Source organism: Cinclus cinclus, chromosome 15 (assembly GCF_963662255.1).
Source record: "Cinclus cinclus chromosome 15, bCinCin1.1, whole genome shotgun sequence".
Classification (NCBI taxonomy): Eukaryota; Metazoa; Chordata; class Aves; order Passeriformes; family Cinclidae; genus Cinclus; species Cinclus cinclus.
Window position 1 is genome coordinate 8232900 of NC_085060.1, and position 22216 is coordinate 8255115.

The 22216-nt window shown below is 42.8% G+C and overlaps 1 protein-coding gene and 1 non-coding gene across 7 annotated transcripts; both read left to right on the plus strand.

Annotated features, from left to right (window-relative positions):
• The first annotated feature begins 760 nt into the window (after window positions 1–760).
• Window positions 761–11406, plus strand: PABIR2 (PABIR family member 2). Of its 6 annotated transcripts, none has more exons than XM_062502890.1 (10): window positions 761–906; window positions 1220–1298; window positions 2575–2631; window positions 2998–3041; window positions 3122–3176; window positions 3403–3504; window positions 4785–4873; window positions 5398–5462; window positions 7740–7836; window positions 8862–11406. In XM_062502890.1, exons 1-10 carry the CDS (start codon window positions 791–793, stop codon window positions 9010–9012), a joined length of 855 nt encoding a protein of 284 aa, XP_062358874.1. In that variant the 5' UTR covers window positions 761–790; the 3' UTR covers window positions 9013–11406. The 6 variants fall into 6 exon arrangements, with proteins under 6 accessions (XP_062358874.1, XP_062358869.1, XP_062358870.1 ...); XM_062502885.1 differs by having other exon boundaries at window positions 763–906; window positions 1220–1303; window positions 2568–2631; XM_062502886.1 differs by having other exon boundaries at window positions 763–906; window positions 1220–1303; window positions 2568–2631; window positions 5401–5462.
• LOC134050267 (small nucleolar RNA U109) lies at window positions 8639–8782 on the plus strand. Its single transcript, XR_009933678.1, has one exon. It is a non-coding gene; the product is annotated as a small nucleolar RNA U109 (small nucleolar RNA).
• Window positions 11407–22216: the final 10810 nt, after the last annotated feature.

The following is a 22216-nucleotide window of genomic DNA, read 5'->3' on the forward strand; positions in this document are numbered from 1 at the left end:
GAGTACAGTCAAGAACTAGGATCAGTTCTCAAGGAATTTTACGCCAGATTCCTGAAAGCTGAGCGGGCTCTCATTGCAATCAATACCCTGGCACGTGCTTTAACACCTAGGGAAGGCTGGGGAGAACACTGGGAAAGCCGGCGGGACTTAGGTCGGAGAGGCCCCAATACTGAAGAAGGTTGTAACACATTTTCCCCACCAAGACGAGAAAAAGGCGCCGCGTTTGCGGCCGGGGTGGGACTCGAACCCGGATCCTCCCCCAGGCCACGCCCCCGCGGCGCGCGCGTCCTAGCGACCGTTGCGGCGTTTCAAACGCACACCCGCTCCTCCCACAGCCAATCAGCGCGCGCGTCGCCCCCGGGGGCTGTCGGGAGCTCTCCCGCCGCCAAAGCAGTGCCGGGGTGCGGAGCCACCGCGCACGCGCCCTACGAGGAGGGCGGTGCTGCCTGCGCCCCGGTACCCGCGCATGCGCAGTGCGCGGCGGCGGGCGCGGAGCGCGGTCGGCGCCGAGGGAAGGACCGGGAGCAGCGGGAGCGCTCCCACCGCCACCGCGGGCAGCAGCACCGGCAGCAGCCGCTGGAGGAATTGGCCGTCCCCGGGCCGCCCCCGGGATGCGGCGCTGCTGCGGCCGCCCCCCCCGCCGGGCCCGGCGCGCCCCCGGGCTGAGCCCGCGGCGCCGCCCGCGGGGCCTGTAGGGCCGGGGCAGCGGCGGCCCGAGGAGCCGCGGCGGGCGCCGGCGGTGAATGGGCGCCGCGGCGGGGCGGGAGGAGCCGGAGCCGCCGCCGCCGCGATGGCTCAGGAGAAGATGGAGCTGGACCTGGAGCTGCCGCCGGGGAGCGCCGCGGCCCCGGGCGACGGCGGCGGCCTGAGGCGGTCGAACAGCGCCCCGCTCATCCACGGGCTCAGGTGAGGGGCCCGGGGGGCTCGGCTCATCGAGCCCTGGGGTCGCCGCTGCCCGCCTCGGCCCGGCCCGGCGCTCCCTCAGCGGCCTGTGGGTCGTGTCCCTTGTCCCGCGGGGCCGGGGCCGCCAGTGGCCCCTCGTTCCCCCTCGGCTCACGGAAGGTGCTCGCTGCGCTCCCAGCGACAGCGCTGCTCCTGTTCAAATAAAATTATGTTTTCATCGTTCTGGAGGGTGCAGCGCGTGTCATAACGCCGTGGAGCTCTAAGTAAAGCGCACCCAAAAAAGCTGTTCATAAAACTTTGTTTTCTCTCCCTGCAGTGACAACTCCCAGGTGTTTCAGCCTTATGTGTTGCGGACTCGCAGGAACAGCACAACAGTTATGAGCCGTCATGGAATGGTGAGGAATCTTAAGCATGTCATGTTTGCACACAAGAAGGAATAATTGGAGTAGAGAAATGAAGTTATACTTGATTTGTACTTGCACTAAGTATTATGTCAAGCTTCCAAGTTGCAGAATAAGCATTTTTTCACCTCTAACTACAACCTATAATGAAATAATACTGGTGTGTTGACCTATGTGTCCCCAAGAAGACAAGAGTAGTTGATGTTATATGTGACTCCCCATATTAAGTCCAGTTTTAAAGCTAATTTAAGCCTGCCTGTGTGTTAGAAGAGTAAAATGCTGACAGAATTAAGTCTTTAAAGGGTGCTTTGTTGTGAAAATGGACAAGGGGGTCCCAGTTCTTTCTTGACCTGTTTGACAAAGTGCTCTTTTTTCACAAAGGCAGAACACTAGACCTCAGAAAATAACTGAAAGAAGAGGAATGTATTTGTTGCTTTCTGATATGCATCTGGTAGTGCGCACTACTGCAGTTGTTTAACTTTTCAAAGATGTTGCATTTCTTTTTCTCTACCTTCTTTTCAGGTGAGGGATTTATGTGCTCCTTCCACTTAAGTTTTTCTGTCTTGTCTGAGGGTGGTGAAGATTAAATACTGCTTTTCTCAAAACCTCCAAGACCTGACATGAGTTTCTCCTATGTCCTCTGTTCAGGAAAGGTTACAGGGATTTTTAATTCAAAGTCTTCTGTTGTGAGATTTCTTAAGAATCCAGAGTTTTGGAGCTCATTAGTAGGTGTGACACTGGACACATGGCCATCCTGAGTGGGAACTGTTGGCCATTTATATGTGGTCTTAGAGTTCCAGAGGAATTAGATGCATAAAATTGCAGAAGTTAAGCTTTAGGGTGTGTTATTCAAGACTGAGTTGAAGCACTGAGATTTTTCCTTTACAATAGCCAGCAGGTTAAGTAAGGTGTCCTACAGGAGTTTGTCATATCCTGGGCAGTGGGGAATTGTGTAATCACCACAGTTTCATTTGTAATATCTCCCTTGTCTAAATGGCACCTGTAGCTATTTGTATGCTTGAGATGCTGAGCAGTATCTGCCTGCAAGTCACATCCGTACAACTTGCTGAGTGATACAAGGAATTTGTAAGTGGTAAAACAAGTCTTTTCTCTGGAAGGTCAGTGTTTGCCTTTTTGCAACATTGTTTGAGTCATTCACATGTAGTTGGGCAGCTCATTCTGAACTCCCTAAGAATGTAGTTGATGGGAAATAGTGTGTATGCCAGCAGTTGTGTGATTTAATCATTGTGGCTGTCGCTTTTTTTTCCAGTTCTTGTCATCATCTCCTATTCGTATTCCTAGCAGCCGACTTCATCAGATCAGAAGGGTAAGTGGAGTTTTTAATGTGTGTATTCAATAACAGAATGAAAAGTACTATATGATATTGAAGTACTTGCACAGGTTTCTTTCCTATTGAGTTTTTCAAGTACTAAAGAGAATGGAATATTTCTTAAGACTTAATTTCAACAACGAAGTGGCCTTGCAAGGCTTATTGTTCTGTTTAAGCTACCTTTTAGAAGTATTTAATTTAAAAGAAGCAGTGGGCTGGACTGGTGGCTGTCCTGTCTTTCTGTAGTGGTTCTGCTGTTCATAGTTCAATTCTGATGGCAAATAATGGAATAATGAGTGTTATTTCAGGTAACTGTGATGAATCAAATATTATGGGAAAACTTACAACATTTATCTCTTGCAGGAGGAAGGAGTGGATTTAATGAACAGAGAAGCAGCACATGAAAGGTGAGTGTTACTGAAAGAAGGTGATAAAATAGCCAGAGTTATCCTCTTTGTAGCTACTGATGGGGTTTTTTGTATTCTAGGGAAGTGCAGACAGCAATGCAGATAAGCCAGTCATGGGAGGAAAGCTTGAGCCTGGTAATCTTTTTATAGATGTTTCCTATTTAATACTACTTTTACACTCAAATGTCAAATTTAAGGGAAAGAGAGGAATTAACTGTGAAAATAATTTAAGAAGAATTTAAGCTCATCTGCTTTAGCTACTTTGTGCCTTTGACCCAATGACTTTCCATTAGAAGGTTGTGCCTTGGGTTTCAAGGTAATGTCCTGTGCCTGTGTTAAGTCTGAAACCTTGTATTCACAGAGCGACAATGACTTGGACAAGTCTGAGAAATCTTTTTCCCCAAAGAGAATAGACTTCATTCCAGTTTCTCCTGCACCTTCTCCTACAAGAGGAATAGGAAAGGTAGGATAAGTGAAATACCAAGCTGAGACAGTATTTTAGAATTCTAGACCAAGATGAACTGTCAAGATGTGTAACTTCACAAATTGTTCCATAGTTTAAAAAACCCCTGAGCAACACAACCGAAGAAGTTCCAAAAAAAGCCAAATCCATATTTTGTTGGTTTTTTAGAATCAAGTGGTTGCCATCTGGGAGCCTGCAAAGTTTAAGCAGTGAAACACTTAATGTTTTCAGTTACTGCTGTTTGTGCAGTGTTCAGGTGGGTTGGGGCTCTGCTTCTAGGGAAGCTGGAAGAGGTTATGAAAATAGTCATGGACAGGATCTCCAGGTATGGAAGTGGGGGGATTTGGGGGAAGAAGCACCAAAATTGGACTGCAAATCTGTGTGGTGAGAGATGAAAATGTGTCCATTAGTTATGGAAAGGAAGGCACAAATGCACTCTGAAGGAGGACATGGATGGGTTGAACTTGTACTGAAAACTGGTGGCAGATGCCAGAGAAAGAGGTGGCTGTTAGATAAACTACTTTTCCAGTGAGGATTGGAGAACTGAAATGTAGTACAGAGAAACTGGCATCTGGGTTTAAAGATGGGCTGCTTGTTTGCACCCTCCTGTGTGATTCTGCTTTTGTACAAAAAAGGAGCAATCTGTGTGCTCCTGCCAGACTGGTGCATGTAACAGCCACGTGTGAGGGCTGGGTAAATGTGTTCCTGGGAAAATACTGATGCTGGCAGCTGGTCCTGTACCTTTGGAATTCTGACTCTAAAGCACTAGCAGATAACTTGACAGAAGGATTTTTGTGTTTAGCTAGAAGCATTCATGAGCTAAGCTCAAATTAGCTGCAGAATCACAGAGCTAAATAGCCTGTTTTATTTACTCTGGAATATTGTCAGTTTTCAGGTCAGATGTATTTTGAGTAAACTCATTTGTTTAATAAGCCTCTTGAAAGAACTAAGTCCTGAGTACTGTACTGCTCTTTCTAAATGTAACAAAGAACAGAAACAATTCTCTTATTTAGAGAATAGTGTCTGTTTCGATTTTACTTCTCTTGTGGGTTTCAATTTTACCTTAACCTAAGCAGAATTGCATGGCCAGTATATTTTATTAAGTTAAGTTCTAATATTTGTAAGATTATATTTGATAATTTGTGTCATCTGTTGTTAGCTCTTCTTTAAGAATAAAAAGGGAATAGAAGAGGGGATGTTTGTTTTGGAGGGTGGAGTGTAACATCTGAATATTTTAAAGGAAATTCTGAACTGTTTTCATTTGAATTTTCTTCCTGCAGCAATGTTTTTCACCATCATTGCAAATGTTTGTGAGCAGTAATGGATTACCTCCAAGCCCTATTCCCAGTCCAACAAGGCGATTCTGCAAGTAAGTAACAAGTGTCTGTTGTGCTAACATTGTAATTTAAGCCAGAGATTAATTAAGTTGATGTTAAGGCATTAAAAGAGACTTCAGCTTTTGCAGCTGCCGAAGCATTGCCACATAAAAATGAAAGTTTGACCTTTACCAATGGCAGCTTTATGTGTGTGCTCTGATAGAGCATGTGTCAGCTTTAAACTAGACTTGGTAACTTGAGGGGAAGTTCTCGGGTATTTCAAATTAACTTTGTCAGCAGATTACTTTTATGTAAATATACTACAAAATTTAGAAAAGGATTGAAATGAGGATGTGATTCACCAAGGGAAGGAGAAAACCTTAGAAAATCTACTACAGCTTTGTGTGGCAGATGATCTGGTGTAATAGGCAGCCCTTATTTATTATCTATGTATTTAGATTACACAAGAATTCCAGTTGTGCAGGAATAGTTTTGAAGAATGCTTCGTATGATGAGGTTGTGTTGATTTGATGCAAACTGGAACCTTTATAGGCTTGACTCAGTATTTTCTCTTCAGCAGGAGGAGTCAAAGTCCAATCAACTGCATCAGGCCCAGTGTTCTTGGCCCCATTAAAAGGAAAGGTATGTGCATTTATGGTACCAGATGTTTTAATATGGATGTACTTTTCTAGCTGGATACATTTTTTGTTATTCTGTAAATATAATGCACTTGTATCCACAGTGAACTGGAATTTTCCAGGCATAACTCAAAATTACAATGTAAAGTAGCTAGTCTAAAACACAGGAATGAAAAACTTAAAAAACAGCTACTGCTTGACAGAGGCAAACTTGATTATACATCAAATTAAATGTCAGAGCTTACAAATGCTCATAACATTCCTACAAGTACCACTGAGCAGTGCACACCCTTCAGATCATCTTAGGAATGTTGCTTATCATGCAGTATCTTCTAAACTTAGTACTGAATGTTTGTTTTCACTCTGAAAGTTCAGAAGGTGAGTGTTTAGAGAAATAGATCAGTGCCCTTTCCTCCTGAAGGGGGAAGATGCATTCTTTCCTGGACCTGTTCCATGTTAAGAGATTTTCAAGTAACATCTCAAAATAAATCTCCATAGTAGAACTGTAAGAATGGGATATTCTTAAAGTGTGCCTTTAGCTGTGATTATCCTTTCTGCTTTTTTTTTTTTCAACTTAGCCATTCTTAACAGTACCAAAAATGCCCTTTTATTGTACAAGACTTACATTTAGGCTTTGAGAAAAGTTACTGTTTGTTGTTTGGCTTTTGCTTTTTTTTTTTTTTTTTGTGCTGCTAGTCCTGTCAGATAAAGAACATTGTCTTAACTGACACTGATTTGACAAAGGAGTGAAACAAGTTTTCTCATAGATGTCAGTTTTATCTTGGCTTTTATTTTCTGTGAATTTTAGAGGCACTAAAATTGAACAAAAGTTTATTAAGCTAAAGGATCAATAAGGGATAAATATCCACACTTACACTCTGCACAAATTGTAAAAGCAGTGCAGGTAGAGAGACAGACTTTCCTCACCAAATCAATTTGCTCCCATCTTTTACAAAGTGGAGATACAAGTTTTCCTCTTCTTAGGAGAAATATGGAGAATTTTTCAAAATGCTGTTTAATTTTGAAACATCCATTTAAATGACCTTACTTTCTTTTCCTAAATACTTGGTCCTGGCTTTTTTTCTGAATTTTAGCAGTAGATTTATGGTAGAAGGAAAGTCATGAGCTGAAGAACTTTTCACTGCCGTAGGGAATTAATATTGGTGGACTCTGCAATGTGTTGTAGCAGTGCAGATTTGTCTCTGTGAAATTTAAGGGGCAAAAGTGTTACCTAAGTTGGTGTTCTGTTCATTTTTCCACAAAACCAAGTATTTTATAAATGTTTTTGCCCATTCTGCTTGCTAGAAGCAATTATTCCTTGCCTTAAGACAGGAATGTATCCCTGTGGGCTGAAGGAAGTGAAATTTTTGGAAGTTACCAGTCTTCTATGAAATATAGGAGTGTGATTCTGTTGCAGAATGTATAGACTGGTTTGCTAGAATGCTTAACTTCTGTCAGGTTTTAAAACTGATTCTGCAACTACTGCAAAGTGTAGGTAAAAGCCAGAAAAATCACTACCATTTCATGCTTTTTTTTCCCCTGAAGAATGAAAATATACTGTGGGTGAGAGGGTTTTTTTTCCTTTTTTTTTTTGGGTTTTTGTTTTCAAGTTCATAATATTTTCAAATGTCTGCTGTAGAGCTGCTATTAATGAGCCAGCTCATTTTCATGGCAGCTTATACTAAACAGATTACATGAATTCTCCCATCATATTTAGTCTGTTAATGTCTGTAGATGGTTACAGGTACAAAGAAATTCTGATCCATGATGAGTAAGTGGAAATGCTTCCACGTGACAGATTTATTCCATTCAGCTTTCCTGTAAAAGTGTACCCATGCATCAGATTTCATTGTACAGGGGAGGGTGAAATTAAACCCAGCTGTCATTCTTACTTTCATAATCGCTAACAATTTTAAATTTCTTATATTGATTTATGTCAATAATCTCAGCTGTTTGCTTAAAACTAAGTCATGGTAATTAGTTTGCTCTAGATTACTTTGTCTGATTGCAGTACAAGTAAAATGTTGATGTCTTTGAGGTCATTTTAGCCCCTCAGATACTGCTGAAGTTTTACCTAAGGATGGACTGGATGGTCTAACAACAGCTATTATCAAATTAGTATTTTAGCCACGTGCTTGGTTGGCTGAATTAGAGAACTTGTGTTACAAATGCAACCTTGGAATGTTGTTGATCAACCCTCTCTTTTACAGCAGACAAACACTAAACAGATACTCCAGAGACTCAAGTGAGTCGTTTTGATTATTTGTGCTATGTTCCTCAGGTGAAATGGAAACTGAAAGTCAGCCAAAGAGACTTTTCCAAGGAACAACCAACATGCTTTCTCCAGATGTTACACATCTGACAGATCTCAGTTCATGGTAAAATATTACATGTGCCCTGAAATGCCAAAACAGGGAATGTGCATTTATCACAAGCTTTCTAGGTTTTATTTTCCAGGAAAAAAATACTTCATGTGTATCTTGTGGATGTGTATTAATGGGAGTGTCCTGTGGTAGTATCCTGTGACAATGGTCCTTCTCCTTTGATCAATTCTTCCTGAACAGGCTCTAGCCTAGATTTTGTGTATCAAAGCTTTTACACTGAATATAATTGTTACAAACCCTGTTAATTCTTAAGCAGAGTTACTTTGCTTCATCATTACAGTATGTTATATTCAGTGTCTGTGTCACTTCACTGAATACTTAGAAAATGTGTGTGGTACTTAATTGTTATTGTCCTTAAGCTCATGATTTTTAGAGTTATCTTTTGTTATTGCAATCATAAAATACCAAGGTTTTTTTTTGTGTTGAGTCAGATACTAAGTATTCAAAAATATCAACAGTTACTACTGTAATTTCAGTTTACCTACAGACTTGAAACTGCCTAGATTTGTTTTTTCCATGTTGCTTCCCCCTAAATTGCAAAAGCATCAATTTATGTGCCCTCTGGTATCTTGTATCCAGACTTCAAAATCTGAACACAGGAATTCTGTGAGAAAAATAGGTCTCAATCTTGTTTTGAGTAGTTCCCTGTTAAAGAGCATACCAACTAATTAATGACATATTTTCTTCATTGCTGATTAACTTATTATTTTTCCTTTATTATAAGCTTTTAAGGTTTTATTCTTACTTGTTGTCACCTCCTTTCTATGTCTGGTTAAAATCAGCTTCATAGTTTATTCTGCATGTTAAAAAACCCCGGTTATTCTGCTCCCCGTTCCCGTGAGGAGCATGAATATCTCTAACATGCTACAGAAAACAAGGAGTTTTCAGGGCTGCCAGTCTTGCAGTAAAGACTGAGTGGTAGTATAGGTCTCCTACAATTCCTGTCCGAGGGGGAAGCACATCAGCTTTGTTCAGAGCCTCGTGTCCCTGCACTAAAGGACCTTTTTCCCTTTCCCCAGCCTGTCCTCGGATATTCTCGATGGGAGTAGCAGCAGTGTTGGCTCTTCCTCTGATTCCCTGACTAAAGGCAGCATCACCACGGAGTCTCCAGTGACATGCTCCAACTCCTGCTCCTCGTTCATTCTGATGGATGACTTCTCACCCAAGTGACTTTACCAAGTCCTGAGTCAGTGTCTGGCTGTGCTGTCCCCTTCCTGTACACTCGTACAGAGAAATGAACTCTGATCCTTGAACCATTCATATGAGGTTTATTAAAAGGAAAAATTGTTGTTACTGTAATCCTTGGCTACTTTCCAGTGATTTTTTTTTTTAATTTATCCATTTAATGGACATTGTAGACCATATTAATGTCTGGTTTTGCGAATTTATTTTTAAACAAGATGTCTGCTGATATTATACTAACTTTTGCTTTCAGGAACTTGCATACACTTTTTGATTCCAGGAATAGGTATCTACCTACTAGTGTTGCAATTTTTAGGAATGTACTTCTATCATTATCATGGTCACTATGTCTAGGGAAATAACTTGGTTTGGAAGGATTTGAAAATACTAATTTATTCTCTGGCACTTCTACTATTGAGTAAAATTATTCTTGCTTTAATTTTTTTTTAAGTCACTAGCCTCAAATTCCATTAAGGAAGGGAGAAAAAAATATTTTATTTTCTTAGTGCTGCTAGTCATTTTTATGAATTAATTTACAGAAGACCACGTTGCGTGTGGAAATCTCACTCTATTACATTAAACTGAAAACCCCACAGCAAAATAACTAATGACTGTCACTTTTGCCATCAGTGAAGAAATAATATTGCTCTACAAACACGATTAAATTAGCTGCATAGTTCTCTTCCCAGAGCATTTGTCCTACAAACTGTATGAAATAAGGTCATTATTCAGCAAGATTTGGCCAGGAAAAATTAATCCACACCTCGGTCGAAGACATACAGTGCAGATAACAAAGTTCATTAAACTACTGTGTAGGAGAACCATGTATGGCACCGTCGATGTCTCCTGTGGCATTGAGGTCAAAAGTATTTTTGTGCCTTAGGGGACATTGTTACAAAATTATGGAATGTAAACCAGAGGGGTGGGTGGGGAAAATCCTTTGTGTACAGCTTGTTTATAGAGTGTTTACCCAAGTCTGTCGGCGGTGCTGCTTCCCTTAATGTTCCTTTCTGAGGTGTGGAGGCGCTGGGGCAACCCCGGGTCTGAGGGGCAGCCAAGGTGAGACCCTTTGCAGCTGCTCTGGGCAGAGCTTGTCCCTTTCTTGGTCATGAGCAGAGCAAACAGCTCAGCAAGCATTCTATTCCTAAGGAAAGGCTTTGGATTGGATACGAGCTCTGCAAATTGCTTGGTGAAGGTGTTCTCTTTGAGCTATGAGTAGTCTTGATACAGTACCTTGGTCAGTCTGAGGTAGGAACAGATATTTTACTTTTTGAAGACTATAACGGGGCAAAATAAATCCGTTTGTAATCTACTGTGTTATGCTATTTATTATTTATAACTCTGTAAAAAGTCTGTGGTGATGAATTATAGTATTTTTTTATGATTGAATAAGTTTTTTATGTTCAGTACTTGCTGGCTGGTTTGTATTTAATACGCGACATTGTCTGCCAGAATCATAAGCTTCCATTTTTGAATGTTTGTAACATAAATGCTTTTGTTACCTAAAAGTACAACTTGTGATCTTTCTGAAAGAAAATAGCACTGAATTTAAAGTAAAATTATGTGCTTTAGATGTGAGCACAATCTCTGGCAATACTGTCTGGCTACAAGGGGAGGGGAAAAACTGTAGTTTTTTCTGTTCTGAAGAAGCTGTTGGGTATCCAGAAGACGTGTACATACCAGATTATTTTTAAAAGTGTTTCCATTAAATTGTAAGAAGTGGGCCGACAGCGGCACTATTATTTGTATGATCATTTCCACCTGTGGAGCATTAGTTCCCCACTTCAAATAAATGTGCATATTGTAAAATATTGTCCATTGGTGCCATTTTTAAATGAGCTCTACAGTATTGAATGTTAATTTTGTTTGTATATGCACAGTGCTATTTCTTGAATTTTTGATGTCTTAAGTCACTTAATTATTTTTTTTTATTCATGCCTGTATCTTCTCTGCCTTCTTGGTGCTTAAAGAGGACTGCTTTTCCATTTGAAAAATGTTGATAAACAGTCTGTGATAAAATTCACCCCTGTTACCTGTGCCCCGGTTCTCTTCTACCGTGCTTTTACCAGTACTGTGATTTGGAAATCTGAACAAGGGGTGACAGGAGGGGGCAACCTATTGCATGCTTTCTTAAACCTGAGAAGAGCATAGCTATTGCTTAATTATGGCTGATTTACCTGTACAATTGATGTATTCCAGATTTGTTTGTTAGTGGAGAGTCCTATCTGAGTGCTGGCCTCTGTAAACATTTGAATGTAAGCTGCATAAAGCGAGTGCACAAATAGTCACTCTTGTTACAGCAGTTTTTTGTAATGTTCTGGCTATTCCCCACTCTTGGAAGGTCTTGTGAAAGACATTGCTCTTTTATAAAATATATACGTAATGCACACATTCGCCATGTCTCTTGTTTCAGAACTCTTTCAGGCTCCTAAGACAACTTGTTCATTTTGAAACAAAGTTTTCCAATATGCTGATTATTGATACTTGCCCTTAACTGCGTTTGAGTTGCCTCTGCTTAGAGGGTTCATTGATACTGTAGCATACTCTGACTAAAAGTTGTATTTCTGGATTGGTTGCCTGCCTTGTCTAAGGGAATTAGATGCCAGTTGGAAAAGAAGGCCAGCTGGTGCTGGTAGTCAGCTTTAGTGTGTAACTATTGACATTTAACAACTGCTTTTTATGCCTCCATCAGAGTTATTTCTGCTGAATTGCCATGATGAGAGTCTGAGAATTGCTGTCTTTCCCTCGCTTCCTTCTCTTTATAAGGGATCATTAGTGCATATCTGTTGCTGAGAATCATGGTGATGAGTTACCTTTAATGCTAAAATAGTTGAGAACTAAGATAAAATAAAATACCTGTGTAATTCAAGCAGCATTTTAGAAGGCCTGTTTTGAATATGTTAATTAGCACAGCATTGCAGCAATGGTCTTTGTACAGCTCATTGACCAGCACTGCCTTTAGATCATATCCAGAGCACGCTGAATCCTCATTTCATGGGCTTAAAGTGCTGGAAGGATTTTACCAATGGTTTAGAAAAATGTGTGTGTCAGCTGTGGAACTCTATGTTTTGATAATATCAAGTGTTCTGCATCAGGAAATGGATCACAGTGTGCATGTTTCATTCTCCTTCATTGAATTTCAAATTGGAGGATCATGGGCCCAAAGGCCTGTGTTTAAGGGGCTGTTTTTCTGACTGTATGTGATTAAATACTTTCTTCTACAATGAAAGTAATTAAACTGTCAGTGGGTGAGGGTGTAAATCTGAGTCCTGCAGACTTTATTAGAAAACTCATTCTTGAAGGGCTCAAGGAATTCTATACTGCATGAAAACACAAAAGTGGGAATTTAAAAAAATATATTTTGTAAATCATTATAAAAATAGAGAACTCATTTTAACAGCTTAAAATGCTAAAAACATTTTAAATGCAAGGCCTCATCTTGGTATGTTTCCCCAGGCAGGTCCATGTTGGGGGCTGTTTGCAGAGGTGAACTTGAGCAGGCTCAGGCAGATTCAGAACTGAGGTTCTGGTGCACAAACAGAATAGACTGGCCCAGGGAAATTATTTTTTGCAAATATTCACATTCTTATCTGTAGACCCTGCTGATACATTGTGTGACAAGAAAGATGAGAACTTGTTTTTCCTGGAAGGAATTTAATCAGCATATAATTTTCCTGGTTACTTCATAATAAAAAAGCTTTGCATTAACTTGAGTTCAAGAATTTCATGAAGTCATAGGCCTGTTGCATTTGCTTTTTTGGAATAAAGGCCAAGGAATATTTCTGGAGCTACACAAACTGCCCCTTGTATTCCAAGGCTATTACATGAATGGCAGCTGTCCATAGTAGATGGAAAGGAACGTTGCCTATCCTTGAGTATTTTAGTCCCTCTTGAGGCTTGTTAAATAATCCTTAGCACAGTCAGTGTAAGGTGGGTTACTGGAGGTACCAAAAGACCCAGGGAGGACAACTGAGACTTTTCATGGGGGTCTGCCAGGTTCAGACTTAGAGGAAAGGGCTCCTTTTGGGCAAGTCTAGGGCTGTATTGCTTAATCCACTCCAAAAAGAGAGAGCTGTGCTTGCCCATCAGAAATGGAGTAGTATTGTCTCAGTTCCAGCTGGTTTGGGGGAGGGCAGGGATTTGGTGTTTGGGTTTCCCTAAGGGCTGGTTATCTAATTCCCAAAGGTCCCAACGAGGACCTTTGTCATCAGGCTAAAATCAGAAGTAGGTCTGTTCTAGGGCAAGTCTGTTTTCTGAGGGAATAATTACGCTGCAGGGCTGGTTTAAGGGTGACAGCTGGGGTTTGCTTCCTGCTGCAGGGACAGGGCTGCTGTTCCTGTAAATGCAAAGGCACAGAAGCCACTGTAAAGTGTCCCTGCACCTCAAGGCTATCCCTTTATCCTTTTAGAGTGGACTGGGTACTTGGCGGAAGTCTCTTGTTTCAATCCAAACCACTTTTGCATTCAAGCTGCTTTTTATTACTTACTCTTAGATCTTAAAGCCTTTTGGTTTGAGTCTTGCCTCTGATTAGCATGCCAGGGCTAGCATTTTCTTTTTAAACCTGGAGCAATTTGGTTTGTTGTTCTTGCATTATAAAGTTTGGAGGTGGGTTCTTGCTATTAACAAAGAATGCATGTTAACTTGGATGATCACAAAAGGTTGTGGGGTTTTAAAAGAAATGAGACCTGAAAACACAGAATAAAGGAATGTCTATTTTTAGTGAACCAATTTGGCTGGTTTGATACCAGGTTCTTTCTTTAAACACAGGCAAGAGTCTTTTGAGCATATTTTTAGTAGCAGCAACAAAACCCTATGTGCTTCCACCTTCAAAGTCTTCTTACTGTAAAGTACGAATTCATTACTGAAAGACCACAAGTTTTGTTCATCTCTAACCAGACAGGTAAGGTCTCTCTCAGTCTCTGCCTAAGTTTGCACTAACAGTCCCTGTGATTCAACAGGCCAGTTAGTGACACCAGGCTGTCAAGCAGTTCCTGTCTGTCCAAAAAGCATCATATTTCACTGTACAAGAGTTCTAACACTGTTCTTCCTTAGCTTATTTCTGAGTGCCATAAAATTTTACTACCTTTTATGCAAACACAATTATTATTTGCTCTTAATTACTATAGATTGCTTATCTTACTGAATAGCTGTGGTAAAATTCCTGGTGGACTCTTACCTGTCTTTCATCTTGGGGTATAACGGAGTTTGGTATTTTCGATTATTTTTCAGATAATGCAATGTTTTCTGGAAGAATTTTGCATTGTGTTTTGATTCTGCAAGGTGTTTGGGTATAGTTTATGCACAAGTAAGTCCTATTTGACAACATGAGTTAAATGAATCTTGGAGACAATGACATGGGATAATTTTTTCAAAAGATGAGTAGCTTAACCCCTGCATTAACTGCATTCTGCCACCACTTTTGAACTACCACCAAAGTCGAGTAAGTTGGCAGAAGCTCCCAGTTATTATTTGTGTTTGGATAGTTTATAACACGGATTATTAAAACTCTATTGTGCTAGAACAGAAATATTTTCCTTCCCCAAATAATATGCAATTCAAATTTGTCGTGAGAACTGTAATCATTTATCAATGCAATGTGTGCTCAACAATTTTTTCAGTATGCAAAAGTTAGGGTTTGTGATAGGCAGGTAGGAATCAGCTGGTATTAAAAACTGTGGGCCCAAGTAAAATAAAGAATGTAATGGAAGTTAACTAGTCCAGAATCTAAATACAAATGCTGGATTTTACCTCTGACAAAGCTCTGCAAACACCTACAATTTTGGAAAAATTTAGCTACTGCCATGAATTTAAAACTCTCTCTCAACACTAGTTAATGTCAACATTTCCCTATTTATGACCAGAACCTCCAAGAATTTGGAAGAAAAATAAATGTTAAAAGGGGGAGCTAGAATAAAAATGCCGCCGTGCCTATGATGTATGAGTATTGGTTTGAAAAATGTTACAAAGTACAGTGAGTTTGGACAAATGTGCTTTGAATAAGAGTTGAGGATGTGCTATGTAGAGTACGTGTAACATCTTGTTCACGTGCAAGAACAGACTGTGAAAGAAACAGCTTTGTGTGGGAGAAGTAACATCAAAGACCCTGAAACAACCAGTGCTGTAATAGGAAACATTTGCCTTTGAGGACTCTTTTTGCTTCTGGTCACTTCTAATGTTTTCCTCTTTTTTCCCCCTCTCCTGTACTAAAACACAGCGGCTGAGCAGTGAAAGGAGCCTGGGTAGGGTGAGCTGGATGGGCAGCAAGGAGGGTATGGAGGGCCATGTGAATTTGTATGGGATTGCACAGCTTCCCTCCTGCCCCTCCACCTGGAGTTTGCACCAGCCTTAAAGGCTGTGCTTGTTTTTGTTGGGCAACCAAAGCAGGGCTGGAAGCTCAGCTTTGTGTTTTTAGCTGAAAAGTTAGAGCACGGAATTGTCACCGTCTGTCAGACACATCCTAGATGTGGGCAAAACTCCTTCTGGGGGCAGAGCAGGATTGAGAGGGGGATTAAGGGTGTGGGATTGGGACAAAGATCCCCAGAAGCTCCGGACACCGTGGGAGAGCTGGTGGGACAAGGGACTGTAGCCAAAGCACCATAACCGAGCAGGGGCAGGAATGTCACCAGCAGGAGGGACGTGGGCTGGCAGCAGGCTGGTGCACACACTCCCTGTGGAGAACACGAGGGTTTTCCTGCGGTGTCGGGGTTATCCCTGCTGCCCACAGGAGGCTCACGGTGAGGGAGAAAGGCTGCGGTACAGCTGAATGCAGGCAGCAGCCTGCCCCAGGAACAGCCTGCGCCTCTCTGGGGAGCTTCTTGGGGAAATAGCAGAACTTTTTCAGCCTTGATTTACATGAGCAACAAAGAACACGGAGCATGAAGGACTCAGAGCGAGTGCCAGCGAGCGGAGCATCCCTGGCTGTGCCGGGAGCTTTGGACCAGCCGGGGAAGCTTTGTGGGGATGCGGATGGCCACGGGATGGCGTCTCGTGGCTTGCAAAGCACAGAACAGTGTTTGGTGAGCAGTGGTGATCCTGCCTGAAGTGCTCTGAGCTGCACTGACCCTACAGCTTCTGCTGCTAGAAGCTTCTAATGTTTTCTTCCTTTTCACTTACAAGGTAACCTCTTCCTTTCAGGGTCAACATTAACTTCCCAGAGTGAGGGTTTGGACTTCATGCTAGTAACCTTAAAGCTGATTCAAAAAAAGTTCTCTGTGGCTGTAAGGATAACACAGTCCCATGCTAGAGGGTACTTGGATCAAATTTACTGACAACCTTAGATGAATGAACAGGCCCTGCTCATAGCAAGAGAGTTTTCCTAGGAGTACATTGCACATTGGCTGTTTTCCCAGCTCCGTGGAGCCTTTCAGGAGCCTGCTGAAAGTGGCACATTTTGGTTGGGTTTAGGGCATTGCAGTGTACAAGCTGGGGTTTTTCCCAAATGCTGATGCTGCAGTATTCCCATCAGACTGCACACAGGAAGCATCTTCCTGTTATTTCTCTGAGTGGGCACACACAGACCCAGATCTTGGAGAATGTCCAGCAGCTTCAGCTCTATAACCTGCAGCACTCAGGGAATGTGTGCCTGCAAGGAGAGCATCCAGCCATGGAGCCCTGCCCCGGTGCTCTGTCCAGGTGAGTGCCCAGGTAAGGCTGGCCAGAGTAGGTCTCAGTGTCTGCTGCTGCTTTTGAGAGAGATTTGGTTGTTTACTGAAAATCAAGGCGTAAAACAGGGCAGCACCAGCTCTGGGCTGCGTGTGAGGGCTGCCTGCAGGGTCACAGGGCTGGGATGGTCCAGCTGCTGCCCTCCAGCTCTGTGACCTTACACAGCCTGGGAAGGAGCTGAGGGAGGGTGGGGGAGCCTCATGATCTTCCCAAAGGGCTTTGGGATCCGTCCACAGCCAGTGCTGTGCTGAGGCTGAGCACTACCAGCACTGCTGCTGCTGCTGGGAATTCTGGTTTGGCCCCTGGCTCAGTGACTGGCCTTGTTGTGCCTGTGCTGCACGTAGTTTTGACTGGAGCTGGGAGCGGTTTCTCTGCTCTTTCATAGTTTGCCTTCTCCTTCGCACGTCTCCAGCAGGAAGTGCAGATTCAGCAGGCATTGTATGCCTCAGCAGCCTGCCAGCTGCCTTGCTCAAGCTAATTCACAATTCAAGTCACTCCTGATAAGTTTGCAAACAATGTGCAGTGATTTCTGAGCTAGATAGCAGCTGAGCCGAACTCCTCCACTTCCAGCCTGTCATTTGGACAAAGCTCTGCACTTACCTTGTGAAGCTCGTGGGTCAAACGTGGCCTCAATATTTTGTGCTTCTGTGATGTTTCATAAAGTTCTTATTTGTTTAGGAGTGTCATTATTATTGAAACCCTTGAGTGTGTGGAGACACAGAGAGGGCATATGGTTAGTGTTGGTTGAAAATTAGTTGGAAATTGAACCCAGGACTTCTGACTTGCAGTTTAGTTCTTTGATCACTGGATACTTTTGTTACCCCCTTTGTAACACACTGGAATAGCCTGGGAATTTCACTGGGAATAACTCCAGTGAAAACAAGAGTAACATTTTTTTCTTCAGCTAACTTCATGTGGCAGCCACTGGAAGTGTGTGCTCTGAGGAACTGGCCCAGAGGAAGCAACTCTGCACTCGTGGCTCATCAGCCCTGGCAGGAAACAGCAGGTCAAAGTTAGAAGGAACTTACTTAAAAGCTAATGAGTGAGTGGTGCAGCAAGCACTGCAAGAAAGCAGGGCTCGGCAGTCAGCAGGGGAGCTTGGGGTTCTCTCTCTCTCTGTCCTTGTTCTACTTCCCCTCTCTTTGTTCACTTCTGTTTAACCAGAGAGATGCCAAGGTGATGATCTGTCAGATCAAGTCAGATGAGAACTTGTAGGTGAGACTGTGTCCCCTCCTGATCTGAGCACAGGTCCCTCTGGAAAATGGGGCTGGTGCAGAAAACACACTCTTTAATCTTCCTCAGTATGTTTTTATGAAATTGAATTAAATCCTCATGACTCCATATCTCAGCTTGGCAGACACTGCTTTTTTTCACACATGTGTAAGGTCAGTAGTCAGAAATGTAGCAGCCTAAAACTGCAGGGTTTGAACCATTCCATGCAAAAATTGGTACGATACAGTGGCGGAAACAGGAATATATATTGCTCCTGCCTGATAATAGCAGGGTTTTTTCCCTGGGTAGGCTTTGGAAGCCCTCCTTGGTGCACTTTCCAAACGGCACGAGGTCACATCACAAGCAGACTTACACTTTGGAGTATATTTGTCTTCGTGCCATGAGTTGGGTTTGCCTTATTTTACTCCTCCTTTAGTATTGGAATTGAAAATTCAAGTTGGAGAAATGTGAAAGCAATTGGGCCTAATCCATTCCTGTTGTTACTCCTTTTGTTTTCACTGGAGTTACTCCAAGGCTGAATTCAGCACATGATGAACAACTTGTTCTCCAAAGCTGGAACTTAGGGGAGAAGGTTTTAGGGATGATCACGCAACTCTGGGGCTCCTTCTCAAACAGCTGAAGCTCCCACAAGAGGGATGATATTTGGTGAGTTCAGATTATTGAATTTAGTACAGTGTTCTAGTAATAAGCCCTCTAGTCATAATAAGACATTATTATCCCTTAGAAGAATTACTTGAATAAAACCCAACTGCTTGCTTAGATTAGATAGAAAAATCCTGTTGATCTCATTTACCAGTCAGCTGCACAGATACCAACACAGAGCAAACCCAAATGGTTCTGAGCCTGGTAAACCTCATCCTTCTGTCCTCTCACCTTCTCTGGGACCAGCCCCTCCAGGGTTGCTGCCTGTGAAATGTTCACTGCTCTTCATGCACTGACCATCTCATCTGCAGCCCAGGGAAGTCTCCAAAGAGGTTACAAGCCCTCATTCTGTCTTGGTTAGGTGGAAAAAGGAGGGTGCTACAAGCTATGGAGAAGCTGAGTGTTACTAGCTGAGGACTAGGTGCTGTTTATTTGAGTTGGGAGGGTGCTGTTTGTTTGGTGGTTGTTGTTTGTTTGTTTGTTTGTTTGTTTTAAATCCAGGATCAAGGATATTGCTGTTAAGAACTAAGTTGAAACTCTTTATGAATTTGCAAGATGAACCAGTCCTCACTGTTGGTTAATTCCTCCTGTGTTCCTGTGAGCTGTTGGAGGGGTCATGGCAGAGGCAAGATCCCCATGGTAAAATTAAGTTTTTCCTTCTTGGAGAAATAACCATTACTGCCTCTCTGGCTCACTCAGTTTCATTTACTTTCTAAACAACTTAGATCACAAGGGCTCCAGGAGGGGTGCAGTGTTTCCAAAGAAAAGGCCTGGATGACTTTCTCCAGTTTAAGAGAGTCTTGTGAAAGTTGTGCTTCCTGCCCTTGCCCAGAGAAGAGGATTTATAACAGATGCTTCTGCAGCCTGCACTGTGTGATTTGGAAGGTGGAGGATGCACCAATCTTGCCGTGCTTGGGAGGCCAGGGCAGCTTTCTGCTGAACAACACAAGTCCTGGCTCACAAACAGAAAATCCAGAGCCCAGCTGACACAGAGATTCCCTTCTTGCACGAGCTCTGATGTGTTGGGGCACATCTCAGCAGCTTTGCTCAGGCAGTTTCCAGTGCCACAGCCATGGTATGTCCTCGGTCTTGTTGAGGTTGAGCACTTCTCTGCTACCCTTTGGTTTTCACCTTCCTCCTCCTCTACTTTACTTCTGATCTGGGGCAGGGATGCCAGCTGCTCTCCCTGCTGCTGCTCCTTCCAGACTGTCTCTGTTTTCAGTGATCCCAGCTGCAGTTTGTACCCACACAGTCCTGACTACCAGGGATGGTAGTACCAGAATGTGCTAAGAATAGAAACAGCACTACAGGAAGGGGCATTTATAGTGCTTATTGCATTTAATTAGGACTAGAGGAAGTGCTTCCTTAATGCCTCAGCTAATGCTGAGTGAGGCACTCAGAGCCTCAGTGCCGAGGGTGAAATTCTTTCTTCAGCAGTTAGGAAGTGGCAAGGAAGGACCCCTCACTTTTAAAACCAAAATAAAACAACTTCTAGTCTTACTTGTCTTGACCTGTTTCTCTCCACAGCAGAAAATGCATCACTAATAAGCTTGTTGGGATAATGGTCAATGAGATTGTGTTTAGCTTAGATATGAGGAGATTTTAGGGAGAAGGCAGAAATTTTGATGTATTCTACACAGTTACTGACCCCAAGGTCAGTGGAACAAACACCAGGTAGCCAAGAAAAACAGAAGGAATGGTTAATATCTTACAAACAGCAACATGGAGGGATTATCACACCAAACTTTGGTTAAAGTTCACATGGCAAAGAGGATCTTTGTCTGCTAGGAACTGCAGCTCCTACTGTTTGTCCACCATGCTGCTGCAAAATGTAATCACTTCCCCAGGTTTATTTGGTCATGAGGAGGGCTGTAATTTGGACCAAGACTTTAACACTAAACCAAGGGTGTTTTGACCCAGCTGAAGCACAGGGCAGGAGAGGGTGGATTTTCCCTTCCATGGCTGTAGTTCTGCAGGACACCCAAACACAATATAAATGTCTGGATTCATACAACAGGGATTTGACACAGTTCAAAGGTGGGATATGCTCAGCCTCCTTGTGTGCAAACCTCACCTTCCCTGAGAGTCTAGCATCAGGTAAGACTCTGGGTTTTTGCCTCCAGCCCTGCTGAGCTCTTACTTTGTCTCCTATTTGGACCTTTGCTTCACTTCCCTTCAAGCACTTGGCTCTAGGAATTGGTGCATCTCATCTTTCACTTTGAAACTCTCTGTTCCTATTAGCCACTGAGTCACCTGGGAATTGCAGATCCTAAGAGTTTGGAAGCTACAAGATATATATAAAAAAATAAAGCCTTAAAAAACTGTATTGTTTTAATTCCCATAGGGGGTGGATTGTAACTCATGTCCTTGAATACTCTGCTTAGGTGCTTAGTCAATTTCTCTTGTAAACTAAAATTTTATTTATTTTGTCATATGAAATATTTGCCCAAGAACTTCCTTTTATCCCCAGGTTAGTAGTAACACTTGTGGAGAAAGACTGACTGCTTCTTAAAAATCTGTCAAGTCTGGGTAAAGGACACAGACAAGCAGCCTGGTGTAGGGAGTTGGTAGCAGTGTTTTGGGTGAATTATTACATGACCTCACACTGTACTCATTTGATTCAGGCATGAACTTTCCTGAAGCAGAGAATTTTGGGTTCTGGATTCAGCCGTGAGAGCTGAAATCACTTTCCAGATGGGCATCCACACTTCTTGAGGAAAACCCCAGTTCAATCTTGGCCATCAAGGCACTGGATATTTTCCTTGATGCTGTTCCAGAGCTCCATAAATACTCCATGTCCCAGAGAGGTTGGGACTTGTCTGGGGGCTGTTGGTCAGACCAGTCTGCAGAGGACCTGAGAGCATCAAGGGGCACATCAGGGCCAGGCCCTGGCGAGTGATGCGGATTTTATCCTTTTTTGTTCCCTTTAATTTTTCTGTAGTGCATAGCCGTACTTCAGGACTTCCAAGGGCTGCTTCTCTAATCTCCCCAGCAGGATTCCTGCCGCTGGAAATCATGAGGGCTTGGACCAGCTATCAACTTTATCAGGAAAGCTTCTTTCCGGCCAAGGCAGTAAGAGCTTTGCTAAGCGGGAATCTTGGGTTGAAGCTGCTCTTCTCATATTTCACAGATGGCCTCAATGAATGATTTACTGGGAGAGTAAAAGATTAGCCAGATTCCTCCAACTGCGTCTCAAGTCACATAAAGCACTTGTTTTTGCTGGAGCGTAGGCAATTCCTATTTCTTTAGCCTGGTTAGACTGTTTTACAGTGCCTAATTACCCTGCACTCCCTTCCCTGGGAATCAGGTGTCTCCTGGGGTGGGATCCACGCTCCCCGCACGAGCCTCGCCCGTGCCCTGGAACAGCAGTGCCAGAGCAGGCTGCTCCACATGGGCAGGGACCCAACACCTGGACATGTGGTGTCTCCAGCTGCATTTTACTGGAGAAGTTCATGTCCTTCTGGGAGAGAGATAGTAAAGGGAATACTTAAAGAATGCAATGAGGTGTTCCCATAAAATTATCAAAAGCTTTGCTGAATCTTCCTGTGGAGAAAACCATCGCTGCAGAGTTCAAATGAATGGTGGTTTGGGAAGGGCAAAACCTCTAGCTTTAATATTTTAACTAGTCTCCAAGGCTTGGATGAGCTCTTCTGGG